Source organism: Entelurus aequoreus, linkage group LG17, assembly GCF_033978785.1.
Source record: "Entelurus aequoreus isolate RoL-2023_Sb linkage group LG17, RoL_Eaeq_v1.1, whole genome shotgun sequence".
NCBI classification, from domain to species: domain Eukaryota; kingdom Metazoa; phylum Chordata; class Actinopteri; order Syngnathiformes; family Syngnathidae; genus Entelurus; species Entelurus aequoreus.
The window spans coordinates 26,984,378-27,011,923 of NC_084747.1; the positions used below are offsets into that span (position 1 = coordinate 26,984,378).

At 34.9% G+C, this 27,546-nt stretch overlaps 2 protein-coding genes across 8 annotated transcripts in view; one reads left to right on the forward strand and one right to left on the reverse strand.

Annotated features, from left to right (window-relative positions):
• LOC133632763 (TNF receptor-associated factor 2-like) overlaps window positions 1–27,546 on the forward strand; it is a 126,680-nt gene that overhangs the window by 54,040 nt on the left and 45,094 nt on the right. For both annotated transcript variants that reach the window (XM_062025422.1, XM_062025423.1), the window contains exon 11: window positions 3,055–3,179. In XM_062025422.1, coding sequence (XP_061881406.1) covers window positions 3,055–3,154 — 100 coding nt within the window. In that variant the 3' untranslated portion in view covers window positions 3,155–3,179. The remainder of the gene's footprint in view (window positions 1–3,054; window positions 3,180–27,546) is intronic.
• Window positions 5,795–27,546, reverse strand: part of tncb (tenascin Cb) — a 232,461-nt gene continuing 210,709 nt past the window's right edge. For 4 of the 6 annotated variants that reach the window (XM_062025419.1, XM_062025417.1, XM_062025421.1 and 1 more), the window contains 7 exons: window positions 22,446–22,576; window positions 19,995–20,127; window positions 17,733–17,884; window positions 13,639–13,735; window positions 12,303–12,464; window positions 9,930–10,093; window positions 5,795–9,020 (listed from right to left, as the gene is read on the reverse strand). In XM_062025419.1, coding sequence (XP_061881403.1) covers window positions 8,910–9,020; window positions 9,930–10,093; window positions 12,303–12,464; window positions 13,639–13,735; window positions 17,733–17,884; window positions 19,995–20,127; window positions 22,446–22,576 — 950 coding nt within the window. In that variant the 3' untranslated portion in view covers window positions 5,795–8,909. The remainder of the gene's footprint in view (window positions 9,021–9,929; window positions 10,094–12,302; window positions 12,465–13,638; window positions 13,736–17,732; window positions 17,885–19,994; window positions 20,128–22,445; window positions 22,577–27,546) is intronic. The other 2 variants (XR_009821700.1, XR_009821701.1) reach the window with 2 other exon arrangements.

Here is a 27,546-nt window from a genome sequence, read left to right on the forward strand (position 1 = left end):
TGTCTCACAAATGTGGCTTTGTATCTCATAAGTTTGACTTTCTATCTCATCATTTCGACTTTTTAGCCCATAATTTTGACTTTTTATTTCATAATATTTACTTTATCGCGTATGTTTGACTTTTTGTCTCATAATTTAGACTTTTTAGCCCATAATTGTGACTTTTTATTTCATAATTTTTACTTTATCGCAAAAGTTCGACTTTTTGTCTCTTAATTTTGACTTTTTATTAAATAATTTAGACTTTTTATCCCATAATTTGTATTTTTTTATTTTATAATTTAGACTGTGTATATCATAATTTTGACTTTATCGCATACGTTTGATAGTTTGTCTCATAATGTCGACTTTCTATCTCATAATTGTGACTTTTTATCCCATAATTGTGACTTTTTATCCCATAATTTTGACTTTTTATTTAATAATTTTGACTTTTTGTCTCACAAATGTGACTTTGTAGCTCATAATTTTGACTATCGCATAGGTTTGACATTTTGTCTCTTAAGTTTAACTTTTTATACGATAATTTTGACTTTTTATCCAATAATTTGGACTTTTTGTCTCATAATTTAGACTTTATTTCCTGAATTTAGACTTTTTGTCTCATAATTGTGACTATACCTCATAATTTTGACTTTTTGTCTCACAACTTCAAATTGATATCTCATAATTTCCCATAATTTTGACAAGAACATATGTTTTTTTTTTTTTTTTTAATGCAATCCAAGTCTTAAAATATGGCAAGTAAGAGGTGGCTAACAATGCAGCTAATGGGAGTAATCTATTCCGCCCATACATCACATTAAAAACATCCAAAAATCGGTGACAATACTCCATTCACATGTCTTAATTTGAATATTAACCAAGTATTAGCGATATTGTTATTATAGGCGCTAATGCAGAGGAACTACTTTTAGCCGCGTCGTGATCACAGAGAGCTAGCTAGCTTTTGCTGCTATGTTGATATATTGAGCTGCTGCATCGCATTTGAGTTGGTGAAAGTTAATTCTAGATGATAAATCATGTCTCTCACCTGGATACCAGAAGGTTGTGGACATAAACCCAAATTTTGACTTTTCGTCTCATAACTTCAAATTTATATTTCTTAATTTTGACTTTTTATCCCATAATTTTGACTCTTTATTTCAAAATGTTTACTTTGTGTCTCATAACTGTGACTTTGTTTCTCATAATTTTGACTATCTCATACCAACATCTTTCTATCTCATAATTTTGACTTTTTATCCCATAATTTTGATTTTTTATTTCATAATTGTAACGTTTTATCTCATAATTTTGACTTTTTATGCAATAATTTCGACTTTTTATCTCAATTTCGATTTATTTCATAATTTTGACTTTTTATGCAATAATTTTGACGTTTTGACTCATAAATGTGACTTTGTATCTCATAATTTTGACTTTATCACATAAGTTTGACTTTTAATCCCACAAATGTGACTTTTTGTCTCATAACTTGGATTTTTTATTCCATCATTTTGACATTTTATTTAATAATTTTTGACTTTTTATTTCATAATCTTGATTTTTTGTCTCCTAATTGGGACTTTATATATCATAATTATGACTTTTTGTCTCATAATTGGGACTTTATATCTCATAATTTTGCCTTTGTCTCATAACTTCACATTTATATCTAATAATTTGTACTTTTTATCCCATCATTTTGCCTTTTTATCCCATAATTTTGTCTTTTTATCCCATCTTGACTTTGATCCCATCATTTTGACTTTTTATTTATTATGTATTTATTATTGTATTTCATAATTTTAACTTTTCTCATAATTGTAACTATTTCACAATTTTGACTTTCTTATTTTCTAACTTTTTGTCTCATAACTTTGACTTTCTATCCCATAATTTCGACTTTTTATCTCAATTTCGACTTTTTATCCCATAATTTTGACATATTTAATAATTTTGGCTTTATATCTCATAATTTTGACTTTATCGCTTAAGTTCGACATTTCGTCTCTTAATTTTGACTTTTTGTTTCAAAATATTCACTTTTTATTCCATAATTTTAACTTTTAATCTCATAATTGTGACATTGTATCTCATAAGTTTGACTTTCTATCTCAAAACTTTGACTTTTTATCACATAATTTTGACTTTTTATTTAATGATTTTGACTATCGCATTAGTTCGACTTTTTGTCTCTTAATTTGGACTTTTTAGCCAATAATTTTGAGTTCTTATTTAATAATTTAGACTTTTTTGCCATAAACTTGACATTTATATCTCATAATTTCCCATAATTTAGACTTTTTAATTCATAATTTAAACTTTTTATACCATAATTTTGACTTTTTACTTCATATTTTGGACTTTTTGTCTCATAATTGTGACATTGTAGCTTGTAATTTTGACTTTTTGTCTCATAACTTCAAATTTATATCTCATAATTTCCCATAAATTATACTTTTTAATTCATTATTTCAAATTTTTATCCCATAATTTTGACTTTTTACTTCATATTTTGGACTTTTTGTCTCATAATTGTGACATTGTATCTCATAACTTTGACTTTCTATCTCATAAGTTTGACTTTTTGTCTCATAACTTAGACTTTCTATCTCATAACTCTGACATTGTATCTCATTAGACTTTTTATTTCATAATTTTGACTTTGTATTTCCTAATGTAGACTTTTCTCATAATTGTGACTATCTCACAATTTTGACTTTATTTTCTAACTTTTTTTCTCATAACTTTGACTTTCTATCCCATCATTTTGACTTTTTATCCAATAATTTTGACATTGTATCCCATAATTTTGACTCTATCTCATTAGTACTGTGTCTCTCATAATTAATAATTTCATAATTTGTTTAACTGTTGGGTAAAAATGTTAGATATTCTTATTTAATTTGCTTCATATGCTTCGTATGTTCATAAAATTTGAACTAATCTGTCGTTTCTTTAGTTTTTGGTGCAACACTGGCAAACTAAAAGCAACCACAAAAGTGATATTAAGATCAAATGATGAAAGTATTACTCTTGATCAGTTTTTTTTTGGGCCGTATCTTCCAGTCCTACTAGCTGCCATTACAAGATCGACACCTCTTTTGTGGCTCCCTGGAGGAGGAGGAAGGAATATAACTCATCATCTTCATCTTCATCTTCATCATGACGCTAATTATTTAGCACCATCATTTGTGAGTACCAATAATTGATATGTTCCAGTTACATAAGAGTGTAGAAAGTGTGTGTGACCTAAAACCATTTCAATATTCATATTAACCCTGAAAAAAATATCATCCCATAGGGCTGGCCAATATAACAATATCAAAATGTATATATTTTGTCAAAGAGACCAGCGGCAGACCAATGTGGACCACCTTAGCCGTGCTCCCCTCTTTTTCTTTTCAACCCTCGTCCGTTCCCTATTGGGGTATACAAAAACAACATGTAGGAACTAAAGTGCAGGACTGTCAAGTATAACATATGTGCTACTTTAAAATAATATTTAAATAATTACTGCATAACATAACTTCATTTCCATGGTTAAATAAGAACAACAGGGCAAAATAATGTTACACAGCCGTAATTTCCTGGCACTAAACCCGCTGAAAATAGTTCTCAGGTTTCTCTGTTTACATTTTCACACTTTGCACTATTTTCTTACTTTATCATGTATTCCTTGTTGTTGCGCCTTCCTTTTGAGAGCTTATTGTTAGGTGTTCATTGTGATCGTACTATTTTTGTTGACATTTTCCACGCTTGTGTTGACATTTCCTTTCTGTGTACAGCTCCACTAATAGACATTGGAGTGTTACTTTCAAAGGCAAAATTAAAGTATTGCTAGAAACATAATTTTATATGGGACTTTATTGTATTATATCTATAGTACGTGTTCCAAAAAGAAAAAAGCATAAAACACAGTATATTTAAATATACTAAATGTAAAAAAGGGAATAAATATTCAAAATAATCTAGTTTGGTTACGCCATCATGAGCGCAACACTAGGTTGTAAGAGTTTCAACTACAATTCTAAATAAGATGTCAAAAGCAAACTGAAATCAAATACACACAGCTTAAAGATTGATCAATACCCATTTAAATTTAGTAATACATAAATATGATGATTTATCAAAATATAAAAGAAATATACCTGAACAAAACGCTCATGATGGTTACACCAAAAAGTAACGCTATGAATCGTGTTTTTCCAAGTTTTTGGGGCATTTTTATGCTATTTCCAAGCATCTCCTTTTTATTATCGTTGATTTTAAATGGTCAAACTAATGCATATTATATATGCATGCCCTAGTAAACAAAAAAAAAAAGTCATATTTAGTTTGATTGTTACATTTTGAAGTACATTTGTGCAGGTGGGTGCGAATGTACCCATTACCAGAGCTGTACACATCTGCCTTGTTAGCTCGCAGGGGATGTGGAACACAAGTCCAGTGTATGTTGTACTGTAGGAGTGGTCACCATCACCTGGTTGTAGACCAACATGATGACTCAGATGTATGTTGTACTGTAGGAGTGGTCACTATCACCTTGTTCTAGACCAGGGGTCACCAACCTTTTTGAAACCAAGAGCTACTTCTTGGGTAGTGATTAATGCGAAGGGCTACCAGTTTGATACACACTTAAATAAATTGCCAGAAATAGCCAATTTGCTCAATTTACCTTTAACTTTATTTTATTATTAATAATGAATGATATTTACACTTAATTGAACGGTTTAAAAGAAGAGAAAATACGAAAAAAATGACAATTAAATTTTGAAACATAGTTTATCTTCAATTTCGACTTTTTAAAATTCAAAATTCAACCGAAAAAAAGAAGAGAAAAACTAGCTAATTCGAATCTTTTTGAAAAATTTAAAAAAATAATTTATGGAATAATTTTTCCTGATTAAGATTAATTTTAGAATTTTGATGACATGTTAAAATCCAATCTACACTTAGTTAGAATGTATAACAAATTGGACCAAGTTACATTTCTAACAAAGACAAATCATTATTTCTTCAAGATTTTCCAGAACAAAAATTTTAAAAGAAATTCAAAAGACTTTGAAATAAGATTTAAATTTGGATTCTACAGATTTTCTAGATTTGCCAGAATCATTTTTTTGAATTTTAATCATAATAAGTTTGAAGAAATATTTCACAAATATTCTTCGTCGAAAAAACTGAAGCTAAAATGAATAATTAAATTAAAATTAATGTATTATTCTTTACAATAAAAAAAATTAATTTACTAGAACCTTGATTCAAATTGTCAGGAAAGAAGAGGAAGGAATTTAAAAGGTAAAAAGGTATATGTGTTTAAAAATCCTAAAATCATTTTTAAGGTAGTATTTTTTCTCTAAAATTGTCTTTCTGAAAGTTATAAGAAGCAAAGTAAAAAAATTAATGAATGTATTTAAACAAGTGAAGACCAAGTCTTTAAAATATTTTCTTGGATTTTCAAATTGTATTTGAGTTTTGTCTCTCTTAGAATTAAAAATGTCGAACAAAGCGAGACCAGCTTGCTAGTAAATAAATACAATTTCAAAAATAGAGGCAGCTCACTGGTAAGTGCTGCTATTTGAGCTATTTTTAGAACAGGCCAGCGGGCTACTCATCTGGTCCTTACGGGCTACCTGGTGCCCGCGGGCACCGCGTTGGTGACCCCTGTTCTAGACCAACATGATGACTCAGATGTATGTTGTACTGTAGGAGTGGTCACCATCACCTGGTTGTAGACCAACATGATGACTCAGATGTATGTTGTACTGAGATCAGGGAGGAGATTGTACCAGACATGCCAAACATCTTTCAAACAAACAGTTTTATTGTAGTACAGTTCACAGAGAAACAGTTGTTATAAACAAACACATCCATAAGAACACAGTTCATTCTTTTTGTTTCTGGGAACAGGGGGCTTAAAAACGACTCTTTTGGACCTGACTATGTTTTTACAATTTGAATAACACATTCTCTTGTTCCACATACATCTACTGTATTCACAAGAAGTATGACAAGAGCAAAGAACCGTCACGGCGATGAATGACGTACCTAAAAACAATAATAATAATAATAATAATAATAGTAGGTCCTGCCTTGGTTCCATCCAACACGTAATGAAAAGTTTGAGGGGCCCCCACAATGAATGCAATCCACTTCAACCGGTCTAAATACTTCCATATTAGGATTATTTCTCATGGGGACGTCTATTCTATCACAGGTGGGCTCCTTGGAGGAACCAGGGAGGATAAAGTGACACAAGGACTAAGAAATTATCGTTTATTTATTTCAACTTGAGTCATCTTGTGCTTTTAGTACAATTGTGCTGACTCCGATGTATGTTGTACTGTAGGAGTGGTTCTAGACCAACATGATGACTCAGATGTATGTTGTACTGTAGGAGTGGTTCTAGACCAACATGATGACTCAGATGTATGTTGTACTGTAGGAGTGGTCACCATCACCTGGTTGTAGACCAACATGATGACTCAGATGTATGTTGTACTGTAGGAGTGGTCACCATCACCTGGTTGTAGACCAACATGATGACTCGGATGTACTGTATGTTGTACTTTAGGAGTGGTCACCATCACCTGGTTGTAGACCAACATGATGACTCAGATGTATGTTGTACTGTAGGAGTGGTCACCATCACCTGGTTGTAGACCAACATGATGACTCGGATGTACTGTATGTTGTACTTTAGGAGTGGTCACCATCACCTGGTTGTAGACCAACATGATGACTCGAATGTACTGTATGTTGTACTGTAGGAGTGGTCACCATCACCTGGTTGTAGACCAACATGATGACTCAGATGTATGTTGTACTGTAGGAGTGGTCACCTTCACCTTGTTCTTTCTTGCAAGCACCTTTTACACCACTGACAAAAACTAAACACCCAATCGTCAGTCTATGAGATGAGAAATTGAAATTTGAAATTCTGAGATGAGAAGTTGAAATTCTGAGATGAGAAAGTTGAAATTCTGAGATGCGAAAGTTGTAATTATGAAATGAGAAATTGAAATTATGAGATAAGAAAGTTGAAATTATGAGATGAGGAATTGAAATTATGAGATAAGAAAGTTGAAATTATGAGATGAGGAATTGAAATTATGAGATAAAGTTGAAATTCTGAGATGAGAAATTGAAATTATGAGATGAGAAATTGAAATTATGCGATGAGAAATTGAAATTATGCGATGAGAAATTGAAAATATGAGATGAGAAATTGAAATTATGAGATGACAAAGTTTAAATTATGAGATGAGAAATTGAAATTACGAGATGAGAAATTGAAATAATGCATGTGAATATGAAATTATGAGATGAGAAAGTTGAAATTCTGAGATGAGAAATGTCAATTATGGGATAAGAAAGTCGAAATTCTGAGACGACAAAATTGAAATTACGAGATGAGAAATTGAAATTATGGGATGAGAAATTGAAATTATGAGATGACAACATTGAAAGTATGAGATGAGAAAGTAGAAATTCTGAGATGAGAAATTGAAATCATGGGATAAGAAAATTAAAATTATGAGATGAGAAATTGAAATTATGAGATAAAAAAGTTGAAATTCTGATGTGAGAAATTTAAATGATTAAATCTTCTCAAAGATGTGCCACTGAGACTGGTATAAAATATCTAATTTCCTTTTTTATCTCATTATGACTTCATTTCATAATTTACATTTTTTATCCCATAATTTTGACTTTTTATCTCTCCATTTCAACTTTTTATCTCATAATTTAGACTTTATCTCATAATTTTGATTATTTTATCCCATAATTTAGATTTTTATCGCTTAATTTTGACTTTTTATCTCTCCATTTCAACTTTTTATCTCATAATTTAGACTTTATCTCATAATTTAGATTTTTTAATCTCATAATTTCCAGTTTTTATCTCATAATTTTGACTTTTTGTCTCAATTTCGACCTTTTATATCATAGTTTCAACTTTGTTTTATAATTTCGACTTTTTATCTCATAATTTAGATTGACCTCATAATTTAAAGTTTTTATATCTCCATTTCATCTTTTTATTTTGTAATTTTCGATTTTTTAATCTCATAATTTAGATTTTATCTCCTAATTTCGAGTTTTTATCTCATAATTTGGATTTTTTAATCTCAATTTAGACCTTTTATCTCATAGTTTTAGCTTTTTGTCTCATCATTTCTACTTTTTATCTCATAATTTCGATTAATTAATCTCACAATTTCGACGTTTTATCTCATAATTACGACTTTTTATCTCTTAATCTCAACTTTTTATCTTACTTTCAACTTTTTATCTCACAATTATGAATTTTTATCTCATAATTCCGACTTTTTACCTCACAATTGTGACTTTGTATGTCATAATTGGGACTTTTTATCTCATAATTGGAGTATTTATTTGTTAGTGTCAGAAAAGGGCTTGCGTGGATGTCCCACATGACGTGAGGGACAGGAAGTGTTCATGGTGTCAGTCCACTCTTGTTAAGATCATGGCTAGCATAACATACGGTATATAAAGTACATATGGTGTATACGGTACATACTGTATATACAGTACATGCAGTATATACAGTATACACAGTACAAACAGTGCCTGGTTTTTACACGCCTATTGACCACTCCTTTCCACAAACAGCCGATCAAGGTGTCTTGGCTGTAGCGATGGGTGACATCATGCACACGGGCCTCCTGGCGCACACCGGATAGTCCTGACATTGTTCTGCTGTCTTTGGCGTGTGACGTGTAAAAAGATGTCCGCTCAGCACGAGGCAGCCTGTGAAGAACAGGAAGATGGAGCTCGGTCCGCATGGAGGCAGCAGGGGGGTCTCGGTGGCTTTGGTCGCTGCACGGGAGGTCAGGGGTCAGATCTGGGTGGAGGTGCGGGCGGTCCGAATGTCGGGGCCGAGGTGGGCGTGGCGTCTAGGAGCGCTTCCTGCGCCCCTCCAGGTTTCTGAAGTTGGATGGACGGATCTTCATCTCGGCAAACTCGATGGAGTGCTCGTGTCCCTTCCAGTGGAACCAGTTCACACCCTGAGGATGCAAACAAAAACCCTCAATTCTGGACTATAAGCCGCCACTTTCAACCCTGCGGCTTAAAAAACAATGCAGGTCATTTATGGATTTTTTCTCCGATAACAGCCAAAATAGAATAGTTATAGTGTGCTGTGTCGCCACCTTATGGACGAATTCGCTCACAGCAGGTGTCCTTCTGTTTACAGGTAGTTTTTTTCCTTTTTTTCATTCTTACTTACTAAAGCGTCCCACGTGTGATGTCTGTAGGAGTGTTTTCATGCATGTTTGTACATGATATCAGAATGTAATGCAGCTAGCGTCATTTGCATGAGCTAATATGCTAACACGTGTCTGTGTTAGTGATATTAACTTACAACGGCATTCTTTCTGTATTGTTTCACTTTCAACAAATCCCTCAGTGAATCCACCAAAACGTCACCGTGGAGTTATTGAGTCTGTTTAGCTGTTTGGAGAGCTAGCTTGCGCAGCTCGTGGGTCCATGACCATGACTTCTGTTTTGTTCGATCAGCCGTTTTACTGCCGTGTTACACACACCGTTTGGAAACAATTAAGGTATGTAAATAAACAATATTTCTGTCTTAAATAACTCATTTCACAACATATATACAGTATATCTGCGGCTAAAATTTTCTTTTAAAATTTAGCGGGTGCGGCTTATTTACCGGTGCACTCTATAGTCGGGAAAATACGGTACTTGCAGATGATACAACAGCTCACTGTCAAATGTTACATGAATACTAAATAAACATGTTTTACCACATGAAGTACAAAAACATTGAGTACTGGTATCCTCCTCCACGTAGGACGACCGTAAAGTCAGAATATCACACGGACATGCAAACATCCCTGATCAAAGTCTTATGATTGATCCAACAACATCCGGTGATGAGGATACTAAAGACCTACCTTGCTGTGACTGTTGTCTCCGTATCGCCCCATGAGGTTGACCCGGTGACAGTTTTTGTACCAGAAGGCGCCCTTGTACGACAGCGCGCAGTTGGTGACGGCGATGTCGTTGTCGTGGTCGTACGTGGAGAACGGCCGACCGTGGTGGTACGTCATGGAGTCCCCTTCCAAGACAAGATCAGGGATCAGTTTCTGACACGTAAACAATAAAAGTCGTCTCATTCAGCAGTCGACCAATTATCGGCCGGCCGTTTTGACCTACATTCGTGGTCAAAAGTTTACATACACTTGTGAAGGACATAATGTTGATTGATTGAGAAGTTTATTGACATCTTAAAGAATTTAATCCATGTAATGCTTTAAAAAGACAAATGGATGGCACAAAAAGCCAAAAGGCTTGTTTCTATTGGTGTCCATGTCATGGCTGTCGGGAGTTTCCAATCATTTCTACAACTCTTATTTTTTGACATCACATGGACAAAGATAAGACCTTCTGGAGGAAAGTTCTGTGATCAGATCAAACAAAAATTTAGCTGTTTGGTCACAATACCCAGTAATATGTTTGGAGGAGGAAAGGTGAGGCCTTTAATCCCAGGAACACCATCCCTACCATCAAGCATGGTGGTGGCAGTATTATGCTCTGGGCCTGTTTTGATGACAATGTGAATGTGAATTCCTGGAATTTGTTTGAACATGAAAAATAGTAGTTGGATTGTCCAAGGTGAGTGGACCGTGTTGAAAGTTGAACGTTCCAATGGGGTGGGAAATGTGGGATATGCAGAAGTTAGTATATTGCCCATTCTTTGTCAATGGGGAGAGAAATTACGGGATCATTGGTAATTTTAGGAAATGGAAAACATGTTTTTGCCTTCGATATCCAGGGTGAGTAGTGTGTGTGGACGGTTGAAAGTTTCAAATCGGGTAAAAAATGGTGTAAAGTGTGAGAAATTTGGGCGTTATAGAAACTTAAAATGTCCATTCATTTGAATTGGGATTTCCTGGAACTTTGGGAATTTCTGAAAAACCGGGAATTTGTACGAAACAAAAACAAACATTTGATGTCCCAACCCAGAGGAAGGTTTTGATGGTGGAACGGTTGGAATTGGTTAAAAAAATGTGGAGTATGAAAACTTTAGAACAAAAAGTGAAAAGAGGGTACCGGTAAGCCAGGAATTCTGTGAATTCCTGGAATTCCTGGAATTTTTTTGAACTTGGAAAATGGTAGTTTCATTGTCCAAGGTGAGTGGTACGTGTTGAAAATGGAACGTTCCAATTGGGTGGGAAATGTGGCATATGCAGAAGTTTGTATATTGCCCATTCATTGTCAATGGGGAGAGAAATTACGGGAAAATTGGGAATTTGGGGAAATGGAAAATATGTTTTTGCCTTCGATATCCAGAGTGAGTAGTATGTGTGGACGGTTGAAAGTTTCGAATGGCCCAAAAAATGGTGCAAAAATGTGCGAAATTTGGGCATTATAGAACCTTAAAATATATATTCATTTTAATGGTAATTTCCTGGAAATTTGGGAATTCCTGAAAAACCGGAAGTTTGTTTGAAATGAAAACCAACATTTGATGTCCCAACTCAGAGGAAGGTATTGATGGTGGAATGGTTGGAATTAGTTGAAAAATGTGGATTGTAAAAACTTTAGAACAAAAGGTGAAAATAGGGTATTGGAAAGCCGGGAATTCCTGGAATTTTTTTGAACTTGGAAAATGGTAGTTTGATTGTCCAAGGTGAGTGGAACGTGTTGAAAGTGGAATGTTCCAATGGGGTGAGAAATGTGGCATATGCAGAAGTTTATATATTGCCCGTTCATTGTCAAATTCCTGGAAATTCCGGGAAAACCGGGAATTTGGGGAAATTGAAAATAGTGAGAAGTGTGTGGACGGTTAAAAGTTTCGAATCGGGTAAAAATTTTGTAGAAATGTGGTCTTGTAGAACCTTAAAATGTCCATTCATTTGAATTGGGAATTTCCTGGAAATTTGGGGAAACTGATAATTTGTACGAAACACAAATTAATGTCCCAACTCAAAGGAAGGTTTTGATGGTGGAACGGTTGGATTTGGTTGAAAAATGTGGACTGTGAAAACTGGAAAAATTTGAGAAATTTGGGCATTGCAGACCCTTGAAAATGTCAATTGATTTGAACAGGAATTTCCTGGAAATTTGTGAATTCCTGGATAAACCAGGAATTTGTACCAAACAAAAACTAAGTTTAGATTTGTTGTGATGGATTAAACACAACATTAGCGCCACACAAAACATATAATATTCATGTTTAAATCACGTTTACTGCTCATGAATATATGGCTCATCAGCCTCCTTGACTACTCATAATCGCTATCCGTATCGGCCCCGATCTTTACCTGCCGTTCCGCTGTATCCTCCTACGTGGACTTTGTAGCGCGTCCGAGGTTCGGAGACGGAGAACTTGTCGTAGTGAGCGTAGGCGCTCTCTCCTTTGTCCCTCAGGTCCACTCGGAGCTCATACTGTCCTCCTGCTGTCAACTTGTGCAGGTTGGACAGACCTGAGGGGAGACCACTTCCTGTGTTACTCAATCTGACATCATGTCACCTGTATCATATTTTATTGATCCACCTGCATCTATCTGTATTGCCGAAAGTGTATCCAAGTGTCAGTTAGTCGATATTGCATCCGGAAAGTATTCACAGCGCCACTTCTTCTTATTTTACAGCCTCATTCCCAGATGGAATACATTCATTTTTGTCCTCAAAATTCTACACACAATACCCCATAATGGCAATGTGAAATGTACTCTATATCCATTCTACTTTGCAGCACCTCTCAAGCTCCATCAGGTTGGATGGGAAGCCTGGTTTTTATCCAGGAATGCCCAAAGATAGGTGTGCCAAGCTTGTGGCATCGTATTTAAAAAGACTCGAGGCTGTAATTTTTGCCAAAGGTGCATCAACAAAGTATTGAGTAAAGACTGAATAGTCATGTACATGTCATTTTTAACTTTTTTTTTGTTTTAATACATTTACAAAGTTGAAAAATAGTACTTTTCACATTGCCATTATGGGGTATTGTGTGTAGAATTTTGAGGACAAAAATGAAAGAGTAAAAAAGTGTAAATATATATATATATATATAAAATCTCCTGAGGATTGAGGAAACCCCTCATGAAACAGGCCTGTAGAGATGAAATAGTCTTGTGATTTTTTCCCACACATACATATATATATATATATACACATACATATATACACATATATATATTTATATATATATATATATATATATATATATATATATATATATATATATATATATATATATATATATATATATATATATATATATATATATATATATATATATATATATATATATATATATATATATATTATGCTGGCGTGTCATTATTTTACCCCTAAGTAAAATAATGGATAAAATAGGAGATATTTGGGATGTTTTCTAGAAGAAAAAAAAACTACGATTATATTAATAAAGATAATAATAATACTCCATCATTTGTCCACTAAAAAGGACATCATCACTGGTTATATTTGGACTGCCATGAATGTAATGCTGCAACTTTGTTTCTTTTATAAAATAATTATTCCCAAATGGAATACATTCATTTTTTCCCTCAAAATTCTATACGCAATACCCCATAATGGCAATGTGAAAAGTACTCTATATTCATTCCATGTTCTCCTATGTTGAGTAGCAATTACCTAGCCAGAATTCATCGGTCATGTCTCCAAAGCCCGCCGTGTAATTCTTCCAATTGCGGAAAAACTCCAGTCTGCCACTCTGGCGTCTGAGGAAGACCTAGAAGAGCAGCAGAACGAGTCATGTGATTGACAATATTGTAGACTGAAGTCAACACTTGTGAACATTAGGCATGGAACACCACAATATGAACTGATAATAATAATAATAATCATCATCCATCCATCTTCTTCCGCTTATCCGAGGTTGGGTCGCGGGGGCAGCAGCCTAAGCAGGGAACCCCACACTTCCCTCTCCCCAGCCACTTCGTCCAGCTCCTCCCGGGGGATCCCGAGGCGTTCCCAGGCCAGCCGGGAGACATAGTCTTCCCAACGTGTCCTGGCTCTTCCCTGTGGCCTCCTACTGGTCGGACGTGCCTGAAACACCTCCCAAGGGAGGCGTTCGGGTGGCATCTTGAGCAGATGCCCGAACCACCTCATCTGGCTCCTCTCGATGTGGAGGAGCAGCAGCTTTACTTTGAGCCCCCCCTGGATGACAGAGCTTCTCACCCTATCTCTAAAGAAGAACCCCGCCACCCGGCGGAAGAAACTCATTTGGGCCGCTTGTACCCGTGATCTTGTCCTTTCGGTCATAACCCAAAGTTCATGACCATAGGTGAGGATGGGAAAGTAGATAGACCGGTAAATTGAGAGCTTTGCCTTCCGGCTCAGCTCCTTCTTTACCACGAAGGATCGATACAGCGTCCGCATTACTGAAGACGCCGCACCGATCCGCCTGTCGATCTCACGATGCACTCTTCCCTCACTCGTGAACAAGACTCCGAGGTACATGAACTCCTCCACTTGGGGAAAGATCTCCTCCCCAACCTGGAGATGGCACTCCACCCTTTTCCGGGCGAAAACCATGGACTCGGACTTGGAGGTGATGATTCTCATCCCAGTCGCTTCACACTCTGCTGCGAACATCATCACATCATCACATGGACAAATTAAAGACCTTCTTGAGGAAAATTGTATGGTCAGATGAAACAAAAATGTAGCTGTTTGGCCACAATACCCAGCAATATGTTTGGAGGAGAAAAGGTGAGGCCTTTAATCCCAGGAACACCATACCTACCGTCAAGCATGGTGGTGGTAGTATTATGCTCTGGGCCTGTTTTGCTGCCAATGGAACTGGTGCTTTACAGAGAGTAAATGGGACAATGAAAAAGGAGGATTACCTCCAAATTCTTCAGGTGGACAACCTAAAATCATCAGCCCGGAGGTTGGGTCTTGGGCGCAGTTGGATGTTCCAACAGGACAATGATCGCAAACACACGTCAAAAGTGGTAAAGGAATGGCTAAATCAGGCTAGAATTAAGGTTTTAGAATGGCCTTCCCAAAGTCCTGACTTAAACGTGTGGACAATGCTGAAGAAACAAGTCCATGTCAGAAAACCAACACATTTAGCTGAACTGCACCAATTTTGTCAAGAGGAGTGGTCAAAAATTCAACCAGAAGCTTGTGGATGGCTACCAAAAGCACCTCATTGCAGTGAAACTTACCAAGGGACATGTAACCAAATATTTGACCCAGCAGATTTGGTCACATTTTCAGTAGACTCATAATAAATTCATAAAAGAACCAAACTTCATGAATGTTTTCTTTGACCAACAAGTATGTGCTCCAATCACTCTGTCACAAAAAACTGCTTGTCCCTCTCAAGGTCGTGAGGGTGCTGTAGCCTATCCCAGCTGCTCTTGGGGGGAAGGCAGGGTACACCCTGAACAAGTCTGTATGTATATATATATATATATATATATATATATATATATATATATATATATATATATATATATATATATACTGTGTGTTTATTTATATATATATACACTACCGTTCAAAAGTTTGGGGTCACCCAAACAATTTTGTGGAATAGCCTTAATTTCTAAGAACAAGAATAGACTGTCGAGTTTCAGATGAAAGTTCTCTTTTTCTGGCCATTTTGAGCGTTTAATTGACCCCACAAATGTGATGCTCCAGAAACTCAATCTGCTCAAAGGAAGGTCAGTTTTGTAGCTTCTGTAACGAGCTAAACTGTTTTCAGATGTGTGAACATGATTGCACAAGGGTTTTCTGATTCCCGGGCGCGGCGCCGCTGCTGCCCACTGCTCCCCAAGGGGATGGGTCAAATGCAGAGGACAAATTTCACCACATCTAGTGTGTGTGTGACAATCATTGGTACTTTAACTTTAACTTTAACTTCAATTAGCCTTGTGAGCCAATGAGCAAACACATTGTACCATTAGAACACTGGAGTGATAGTTGCTGGAAATGGGCCTCTATACACCTATGTAGATATTGCACCAAAAACCAGACATTTGCAGCTAGAATAGTCATTTACCACATTAGCAATGTATAGAGTGTATTTCTTTAAAGTTAAGACTAGTTTAAAGTTATTTTCATTGAAAAGTACAGTGCTTTTCCTTCAAAAATAAGGACATTTCAATGTGACCCCAAACTTTTGAACGGTAGTGTATATATATATATATATATATATATATATATATATATATATATATATATACACTGTATTTTTCGGACTATAAGTCGCAGTTTTTTTCATAGTTTGGCCGGGGGTGCGACTTATACTCAGGAGCGACTTATGTGTAAAATTATTAACACATTACCGTAAAATATCAAATAATATTATTTAGCTCATTCACGTAAGAGACTAGACGTATAAGAGTTCATGGGATTTAGCGATTAGGAGTGACAGATTGTTTGGTAAACGTATAGCATGTTCTATATGTTATGGTTATTTTATTTTTTATTAGTTTTTTTATTTTTATTTTTATTTTATTTTTTAAATTTTATTGTACGGTATTTTTTTTATTTTTATTTTTATTTTATTTTTTGTTTTTTTTTGCTATACTGTAAGTTTCAAGTTTATTCACAATACCATAGAACAATTACAATAGTAGTGAATATCATTTAAAGATGTTGGTAAGTGAAAGGGTCCTCCAAATTTGAATGACTCTTACCATAATATGTTACGTTAACATACCAGGCACGTTCTCAGTTGGTTATTTATGCGTCATATAACGCAGTGGTCCCCAACCACCGGGCCGTGGCCCGGTACCGGTCCGTGGATCGATTGGTACCGGGCCACACAAGAAATAAAAAAAAATAGTAATTATTTTTATTTTATTTATTTTTTATTTTTTAATAAATCAACATAAAAAACACAAGATACACTTACAATTAGTGGACCAACCCAAAAAACCTCCCTCCCCCATTTACACTCATTCACACTCATTCGCACAAAAGGGTTGTTTCTTTCTGTTATTAATATTTCTGGTTCCTACATTATACATCAATACAGATCAATACAGTCTGCAGGGATACAGTCCGTAAGCACGCATGATTGTATTTTTTAATGACAAAAAAAATAAAATAAATAAAAAATAAATAACATTTTTATACATATTTTTTTTATTCCACCCCCACCCCCCGGTCCGTGGGACAAATTTTCAAGCGTTGACCGGTCCGCAGTTACAAAAAGGTTGGGGACCACTGATATAACGTACAATTATTCAGCCTGTTGTTCACTATTCTTTATTTATTTTAAATTGCCTTTCAAATATCTATTCTTGGTGTTGGGTTTTATCAAATACATTTCCCCAAAAAATGTGACTTATATATGTTTTTTTCCTTCTTTATTTAGCATTTTCGGCCGGTGCGACTTATACTCCGAGCAACTCAGAAAAATACGGTATAAGAATTTTTTTGTTTTGTTTTTTTGTTGTTGTTGTGCACTCCTATTCCACACTACCAAATAATGTATGATTCCTGCTGGTATCGTATCAGCTCCATGTTCAGTATCATATTGGAAGTGATCGGGACACCCTTAATATAAATGTGAACTACTGTATGTTAGCATCTTTTAAAGACTATTAAAAACTTTTTATAGGGTTTACAAACACAAAAAATAGTTGTCTGTTTTAAAAAAAATTAAGGAATGGATAAGATTTTGGAGGTCACATTGTACAAAACGCTGCATGATTCTGTATGAAGGGATGGTGCTGGAGTCATGTTGGAAAAGGAACACTACTTGCCATCCATCCTCCTCCATCAGTGCTCATGTCGCAGTAGACCTGCAGGCCTTGGCTCTCGTCGCCCCCCAGGTAGACGGTGTACAGGCCGGACGTGTTCTCCCCGTTCAGTAGGGCCTGAGAGCAGTCCTTGGGGTATTTGTAGAGCACACCGGCTGTCAAACACACCACAGTGTTGGGGGCAAAAACTTCACCAATATCCACTTTCACACCTACGGAGTGAAATGACTCTACCAACATTTTTTTTACTCTCGCCCAACCATTGGCAAGTAGGTTTTGGCGGACGGCACCATGCACAGATAACTTAAATTGACTCAGCAGCACCACCTGTCGCTGCACAGTGTGAATTACAGGCAAGTGTGTGGATCACACAGGGTGGAATAGCTGTATTAGCACCAAAAGTTTGAACTTGAAGAAAACATTGTTTTATACTTGCGATTAATTTTTTACGTTTACTCTGCACACCAAAATGGGATTTTTGTTGCCAGTGTAAACGCTCCAAAGTGATCTAATCTGATCTTTTGGCATCAGATTCAGGCCTCATCAGGAAGTAGTCCTGAATTTGCTTGGAATCTGATCTTATTAAATGTGACTTTATTCTAAACACAATGTGATCTTTTTAAATGAAGAAAATTGTTTTTTTGTACTTGCAATTTTTCTTTTTATTGAAGACCTTTTTTTTATATCTTTGAATCATTTTATACTCGCAGAAAATATTTTTTTTGTACTTGCGAGTCATTTTTTTAACTGAAGAAAATTGTTGATATACTTGCAAATCATTTTTTAATTGAATACATTTTACTTGTAGAATTATTTTTTTTTAACCTTTGAATCTTTTTGATACTTGCAGAAAATTGTTTTTTTTTTACTTGTGAATCGTTTTAATTGAACAAAATTGTTTTTATATTTGCGAATAATTTTTTTACTTGCAGAAAATTGTTTTTATATTTGCGAATAATTTTTTTACTTGCAGAAAATAATTTGTATACTTGCAAATGGTTTTTTTAATTGAATAAAATAGTCTTTTGTACTTGTGAATAATTTTTTTCATTAAAAACTTTTTTTTCCATTGAATTATTTTTATACCTGCAAATCGTTTTATTATGCAAAAAATAGTTTTTAAGCTTGTGAATAATTTTTTTAATTGAAGAAAATATTTTTTTGTACTTGCAACATTTTTTTTTTATTGAAGACATTTTTTTTATACCTTTGAATCATTTTGTTCTTGCAGAATATTGTTTTTTGACTTGCAAATAATTTTTTTTATTGAATAATTTTTTTTTATACTTACAGAAAAGTAAAAGTTAAGGTTTTTTTAATTTTTAAATCATTTTATAGTGGCAGAACATTTATTTTTGACTTACAAATTATTGTTTTAATTGAGCAAAATTGTTTTTATATTTGCAAATATTTTTTTTATGTGCAGAAAATAATTTTTATACATGCGAATCGCTTTTTTAATATAGTCTTTTGTACTTGTGAATCATTTTTTGATTAAAAAATTTTTTTTTAACCTTCTAATTATTTTTATACTTGCAAATCGTTTTTTTATGCTTAAAATATTTTTTAAGCTTGCGGAAAAAAAATGTAATTGAAGAAAACAACAGTTTTTTTGTGCTTGCAATTTTTTTTTTTAATTGAAGACTTTTTTTCCTGCAGAAAATTGTTTTTTGACTTGCGAATAATTTTTTTAACTGAAGAAAATTTCGAATAGTTTTTTAATTTAATATTTGTTTTTTTTATACTTGCAGAAAAGTTAAAGTTAAGTTTTGTTTTTTTCATTTTTAATCATTTTATAGTGGCAGAATATGTATTTTTTACTCGCAAATCGTTGTTTTAATTGAACAAAGTTGTTTTTTATATTTGCGAAAACATTTTTTACTTGCAGAAAATTGTTTTTATGCTTCCAAATATATATTTTTTTAATTGAAGAAAATAGTATTTTGTACTTGTGAATAATTTTTTAAATTAAATACCGAATAATTTTTACACTTGCAGAATTTTTTATTTTTTTACCCTTCGAATCAATTTTTACTGCCAGAAATTTCATTATATTACTTACAAATCGTTGTTTTTTTAATTGAAACATTTTTTATTTATTCTTGCGAATCATTTTTTACTTGCAGAAAATGGTTGTTTACTTTTTTTGTGAACATTTGTGTATTTCTGGCAGTAAATTTCACTGCGTTTAGACGACAGGAGCATTTAGAAATGAGATGAGACAAGAGGAAGGTAGCAGAGGTGCTGGTGCTCCACATGACTCACTGGTGGTGAAGACCGTGGCGACGACTCGGCTCCTCTTGGGACCAGCGATGGCCTGCAGCCTGACCGAGTACTGTGTTGAAGCGCTGAGCTGCACCATGTTGTAGGACACGGCGGTGGGACTGAGGACCACCTCCTGAGGAAGAGCGGCCATGTCAGACATTATTAGTAGGCAGGCCTCATTCCTGTGAGAACCCTGCGTGGGACCGAGGCTGCAGTGTGCTCAAACAAGCACCAAGTAGCATCTGTGAGCAGATAATACTCCATCATCTCTTTTCTCTTTCAGACTTATCAACTGGCGAGTGCATTCTTTACGCATTTTCACTCACGCTTTAAGTGAGGGATGAGGCAAAAACTAACCCAGATCAAATGTAGGATCCATCTTGAAAACCTCCAGGATCCAGGGCTTTGTGTTGACCATTTTTCCTACGCTTTGAACATTGTGGCTTATAAAACAGTGCAGCTAATTCATGGATTTTTCTTTGCTAACGGCCATAATGGTTTGTATAGAACAAATAGTTGTCATAAAACACCGACAGACGCACTGAAAAGGTGTGTTTGTTTGGACGAGTTCCCTCACTGCAGGTGCTGCAGGTTGAAAATGTACTTCTTGAACCGGAAGTATAAGTCCCATTTCATCGACGAGTCATCCTGCTCGAGATGATTCTTCATTCATCAATCCAAGCAACGTTTGCAAGTTTTACAATATAACCAAAACTATTCACACTTACTAAACCGTCCCATGTGCGATGTCTGAAGGAGTGTTTTCATGCCTAATTGTACGTGCTATCGTTTTATTGCTAATGAATATCGGCTCCATATATCGACCTCCTTGGCGACTATAATCGGTATCTACCTATCTACCTACTCAGTGGCCTAGTGGTTAGAGCAGGGGTCACCAACGTGGTGCCCGCGGGCACCAGGTAGCCCGTAAGGACCAGATGAGTAGTCCGCTGGCCTGTTCTAAAAATAGCTCAAATAGCAGCACTTACCAGTGAGCTGCCTCTATTTTTTTAATTTTATTTATTTACTAACAAGCTGGTCTCGCTTTGCCCGACATTTTTAATTCTAAGAGAGACAAAACTCAAATAGAATTTGAAAATCCAAGAAAATATTTTAAAGACTTGGTCTTCACTTGTGAAAATAAATTCATGAATTTTTTTACTTTGCTTCTTATAACTTTCAGAAAGACAATTTTAGAGAAAAAATACAACCCTAAAAATGATTTTAGGATTTTTAAACACATATACCTTTTTACCTTTTAAATTCCTTCCTCTTCTTTCCTGACAATTTAAATCAATGTTCAAGTAAATTATTTTTTTTCATTGTAAAGAATAATAAAACATTTTTAATTTAATTCTTCATTTTAGCTTCTGTTTTTTCGACGAAGAATATTTGTGAAATATTTCTTCAAACTTATTATGATTAAAATTCAAAAAAATTATTCTGGCAAATCTAGAAAATCTGTAGAATCAAATTGAAATCTTATTTCAAAGTCTTTTGAATTTCTTTTAAAATTTTTGTTCTGGAAAATCTAGAAGAAATAATGATTTGTCTTTGTTAGAAATATAGCTTGGTCCAATTTGTTATATATTCTAACAAAGTGCAGATTGGATTTTAACCTATTTAAAACAAGTCATCAAAATTCTAAAATTAATCTTAATCTGGAAAAATTACTAATGATGTTCCATAAATTCTTTTTTTAATTTTTTCAAAAAGATTCGAATTAGCTAGTTTTTCTCTTCTTTTTTTCGGTTGAATTTTGAATTTTAAAGAGTCGAAATTGAAGATAAACTATGTTTCAAAATTTAATTGTCATTTTTTTCGTGTTTTCTCCTCTTTTAAAACGTTCAGTTAAGTGTAAATATCATTATTTATTAATAATAACATAGAGTTGAAGGTAAATTGAGCAAATTGGCTATTTCTGGCAATTTATTTAAGTGTGTATCAAACTGGTAGCCCTTCGCATTAATCAGTACCCAAGAAGTAGCTCTTGGTTTCAAAAAGGTTGGTGACCCCTGGGTTAGAGTGTCCGCCCTGAGATCGGTAGGTTGTGAGTTCAAACCCCGGCCGGGTCATACCAAAGACTATAAAAATGGGACCCATTACCTCCCTGCTTGGCACTCAGCATCAAGGGTTGGAATTGGGGGTTAAATCACCAAAAATGATTCCCGGGCGCGGCTACGCTGCTGCCCACTGATGCCCTCACCTCCCAGGGGGTGATCAAGGGGATGGGTCAAATGCAGAGGACAAATTTCACCACACCTAGTGTGTGTGTGACAATCATTGGTACTTTAACTTTTAACTTGAACTTTATCTGTATCGGCCCTGAAAAGCCGGTCAATCTGTGGTTTGCACCATTCAAAAAGTGATATTTGGATGGGAGTTAAAAGTGGGGGTCTTCATGTAGTCATGGAGAAAGGCAGAAGGTGCGTGAGGGCGGACTCTCCTTACCCGGATGACGCCGTCGGCAGACTCAAAACTGAGGATGTAGCCAGTGATGGCGGCACGAGGCGGCCTCCAGGTCAGCATGGCCGTCTCTGTCTGCACCTTGCTGGCTGCCAGCTCCTGGGGGGCGTCCACGTCTGAGCAGAGAGCAGAAGGTCATGGGGACTTCTTCTCTGGACAACATTAAACAAGGTCATTGATGACATTTCATCTAATTTGACAAGGTCATTGATGACATTTCATCTATTTGACAAGGTCATTGATGACATTTCAGCTATTTGACAAGGTCATTGATAACATTTCATCTATTTGACAAGGTCATTAATGAAATTTAATCTATTTGACAAGGTCATTGATGACATTTCAGCTATTTGACCAGGTCAGTGATGCAATTTCATCTAACAAGGTCATTGATGACATTTAATCTAATTGACAAGGTCATTGATGACATTTAATTTAAGGAACGGCGTAGCGAAGTTGGTAGAGTGGCCGTGCCAGCAATCGGAGGGTTGCTGGTTACTGGGGTTCAATTCCCACCTTCTACCATCCTAGTCACGTCCGTTGTGTCCTTGGGCAAGACGCTTCACCCTTGCTCCTGATGGCTGCTGGTTAGCGCCTTGCATGGCAGCTCCCGCCATCAGTGTGTGAATGTGTGTGTGAATGGGTGAATGTGGAAATAGTGTCAAAGCGCTTTGAGTACTTTGAAGGTAGAAAAGCGCTATACAAGTATAACCCATTTATCATTTATTAAATCTATTTGACAAGGTCATTGATGACATTTCAGCTATTTGACAAGGTCATTAATGACATTTCATCTATTTGACAAGGTCATTAATGACATTTCATCTATTTGACAAGGTCAGTGATGGCATTTCATCTAATTAAGAAAGCCATTGATGACATTTCATCTATTTGACAAATTCATTGATGACATTTCATCTAATTGAAAAGGTCATTGATGACATTTCATCTAATTGACAAGGTCATTGATGACATTTCATCTATTTGACAAGGTCATTGATGACATTTCAGCTATTTGACAAGGTCAGTGATGGCATTTCATCTAATTAAGAAAGCCATTGATGACATTTCATCTATTTGACAAATTCATTGATGACATTTCATCTAATTGAAAAGGTCATTGATGACATTTCATCTAATTGAAAAGGTCATTGATGACATTTCATCTAATTGACAAGGTCATTGATGACATTTCATCTATTTGACAAGGTCATTGATGACATTTCAGCTATTTGACAAGGTCAGTGATGGCATTTCATCTAATTAAGAAAGCCATTGATGACATTTAATCTATTTGACAAAGTCATTGATGACATTTCATCTAATTGACAAGGTCATTGATGACATTTCATCTAATTGACAAGGTCATTGATGACATTTCATCTATTTGACAAGGTCATTGATGACATTTCAGCTATTTGACAAGGTCAGTGATGGCATTTCATCTAATTAAGAAAGCCATTGATGACATTTCATCTATTTGACAAATTCATTGATGACATTTCATCTAATTGAAAAGGTCATTGATGACATTTCATCTAATTGACAAGGTCATTGATGACATTTCATCTATTTGACAAGGTCATTGATGACATTTCAGCTATTTGACAAGGTCAGTGATGGCATTTCATCTAATTAAGAAAGCCATTGATGACATTTCATCTATTTGACAAATTCATTGATGACATTTCATCTAATTGAAAAGGTCATTGATGACATTTCATCTAATTGAAAAGGTCATTGATGACATTTCATCTAATTGACAAGGTCATTGATGACATTTCATCTATTTGACAAGGTCATTGATGACATTTCAGCTATTTGACAAGGTCAGTGATGGCATTTCATCTAATTAAGAAAGCCATTGATGACATTTAATCTATTTGACAAAGTCATTGATGACATTTCATCTAATTGACAAGGTCATTGATGACATTTCATCTAATTGACAAGGTCATTGATGACATTTCATCTATTTGACAAGGTCATTGATGACATTTCAGCTATTTGACAAGGTCAGTGATGGCATTTCATCTAATTAAGAAAGCCATTGATGACATTTCATCTATTTGACAAATTCATTGATGACATTTCATCTAATTGAAAAGGTCATTGATGACATTTCATCTGATTGACAAGGTCATTGATGACATTTCATCTAATTGACAAGGTCATTGATGACATTTCATCTATTTGACAAGGTCAGTGATGACATTTCATCTATTTAACAAGGTCATTGATGACATTTCAGCTAATTGACAAGGTCAGTGATGGCATTTCATCTAATTAAGAAAGCCATTGATGACATTTCATCTATTTGACAAAGTCATTGATGACATTTCATCTAATTGACAAGGTAATTGATGACATTTCATCTATTTGACAAGGTCATTGATGACATTTCATCTATTTGGCAAGGTCATTGATGACATTTCAGCTATTTGACAAGGTCAGTGATGGCATTTCATTTAATTAAGAAGGCCATTGATGACATTTCATCTATTTGACAAGGTCATTGATGACATTTAATCTATTTGACAAGGTCATTGATGACATTTCAGCTATTTGACAAGGTCAGTGATGGCATTTCATTTAATTAAGAAGGCCATTGATGACATTTAATCTATTTGACAAGGTCATTGATGACATTTAATCTATTTGACAAGGTCATTAATGACATTTCATCTATTTGACAAGGTCATTGATGACATTTCATCTATTTGACAAGGTCAGTGATGACATTTCATCTATTTGACAAGGTCAGTGATGACATTTCAGCTATTTGACAAGGTCAGTGATGGAATTTCATCTAATTAACAAGGTCATTGATGACATTTCATCTATTTGACAAGGTCATTGATGACATTTCATCTATTTGACAAGGTCATTGATGACATTTCATATAATTTGACAAGGTCATTGATGACAATTCAACTATTTGACAAGGTCATTGATGACATTTCATCTATTTGACAAGGTCATTGATGACATTTCATATAATTTGACAAGGTCATTGATGACAATTCATCTATTTGACAAGGTCATTGATGACATTTCATCTATTTGACAAGGTCATTGATGACATTTCATCTAATTGACAAGTTCATTGATGACATTTCATCTAATTGACAAGGTTATTGATGACATAATTGTTGACATTATTGATGGCATAATTGTTGACATTGATGACATCATTGACGACATTGACGACATCACTGACAACATAATTGTTGACATAACTGACATCATAATCGATGACATAATTGACGACACAGTCGGCAACATAATCAACCACATGGTTGACAACATAATCGACCACATAGTTGACAACATAATTGATGACACAATCGGCAACATAATCGACCACATGGTTGACAACATAATCGACCACATAGTTGACAACATAATTGTCATTAAATCTGTTTGACAACATAATCAACAACATTGTCAACGACATAGATGACGTCATCGACGTCATTGACAACATTTGATCTTTTTGATTACATAAATGATCACATAATTGTCAAAATAATTGCTATTATTGACGACGACATTGACGTCATTGACAGTATTTAATATAATTGACAACATAATTGACAGCGTAATCGACAACATTTGATCAAACATAATCGATGACACAATCTACAACATCATTGACAATATTTGATCTAATTTACAACATAATCAATGACATAATTGATGACATAATCGACCACATAGTTAACAACATAATTGATGACATAATAGACTACATACAGTAGTTGACAACATAATTGACCACGTAGTTGACAACATAATCGACAACATAATTGTCATTCGATCTGTTTGACAACATAATCGACAACATAATTGTCGTTTGATGTTTGACAACATAATCGACCACATAGTTAACAACACAATCGACAACATAATTGTCTTTTGATCTGTTTGACAACATTATCGACTACATAATCGACCACATAATTGTCATTTACTCTTTGACAACATAATTGACCACATAGTTGACAACATCATGGACAACATGATTGCTAACAACATAATTGACAACAGCATGGACAACATGATTGTCAACAACATAATTGATGACATCATGGACAACATGATTGCCAACAACATAACTGACATGATTGACTATGTCATGGACCACATGATTGCCAACAACATAATTGACGACATCATGGACAACATGATTGCCAACAACATACTTGACAACATCATGGACAACATGATTGCCAACAACATAACCAAAGACATAATTGACCACATCATGGACAACATGATTGCCAACAACATAATTGACCACATCATGGACAACATGATTGCCAACAACATAATTGACCACATCATGGACAACATGATTGCCAACAACATAATTGACGACTTCATGGACAACATGATTACCAACAACATAATCAACAACAAAATTGACTACATCATGGACAACATGATTGCCAACAACATAATTGACGACTTCCTGGACAACATGATTACCAACAACATAATCAATAACATAATTGACAACATCATGGACAACATGATTGCCAACAACATGATTGCCAAAAACATAATTGACGACATCATGGACAACATGATTGCCAACAACATAATTGATGACTTCCTGGACAACATGATTACCAACAACATAATCAACAACATAATTGACAACATCATGGACAACATGATTGCCAACAACATGACCGACGACATCATGGACAACATGATTGTCAACAACATAACCGATGACATCATGGACAACATGATTGTCAACAACATAACCGATGACATCATGGACAACATGATTGCCAACAACATAATTGACAACATTATGGACAACAAGATTGCCAACAAAATAATTTGACGACATCATGGACAGCATGATTGCCAACAACATAATTGACGACATCATGGACAACATGATTTCCAACAACATAACCGACGACATATTTGTCGACATCATGGACAACATGATTGCCAACAACATAATTGACGACATCATGGACAGCATGATTGCCAACAACATAATTGACGACATCATGGACAACATGATTGCCAACAACATAACTGACGACATCATGGAAACATGATT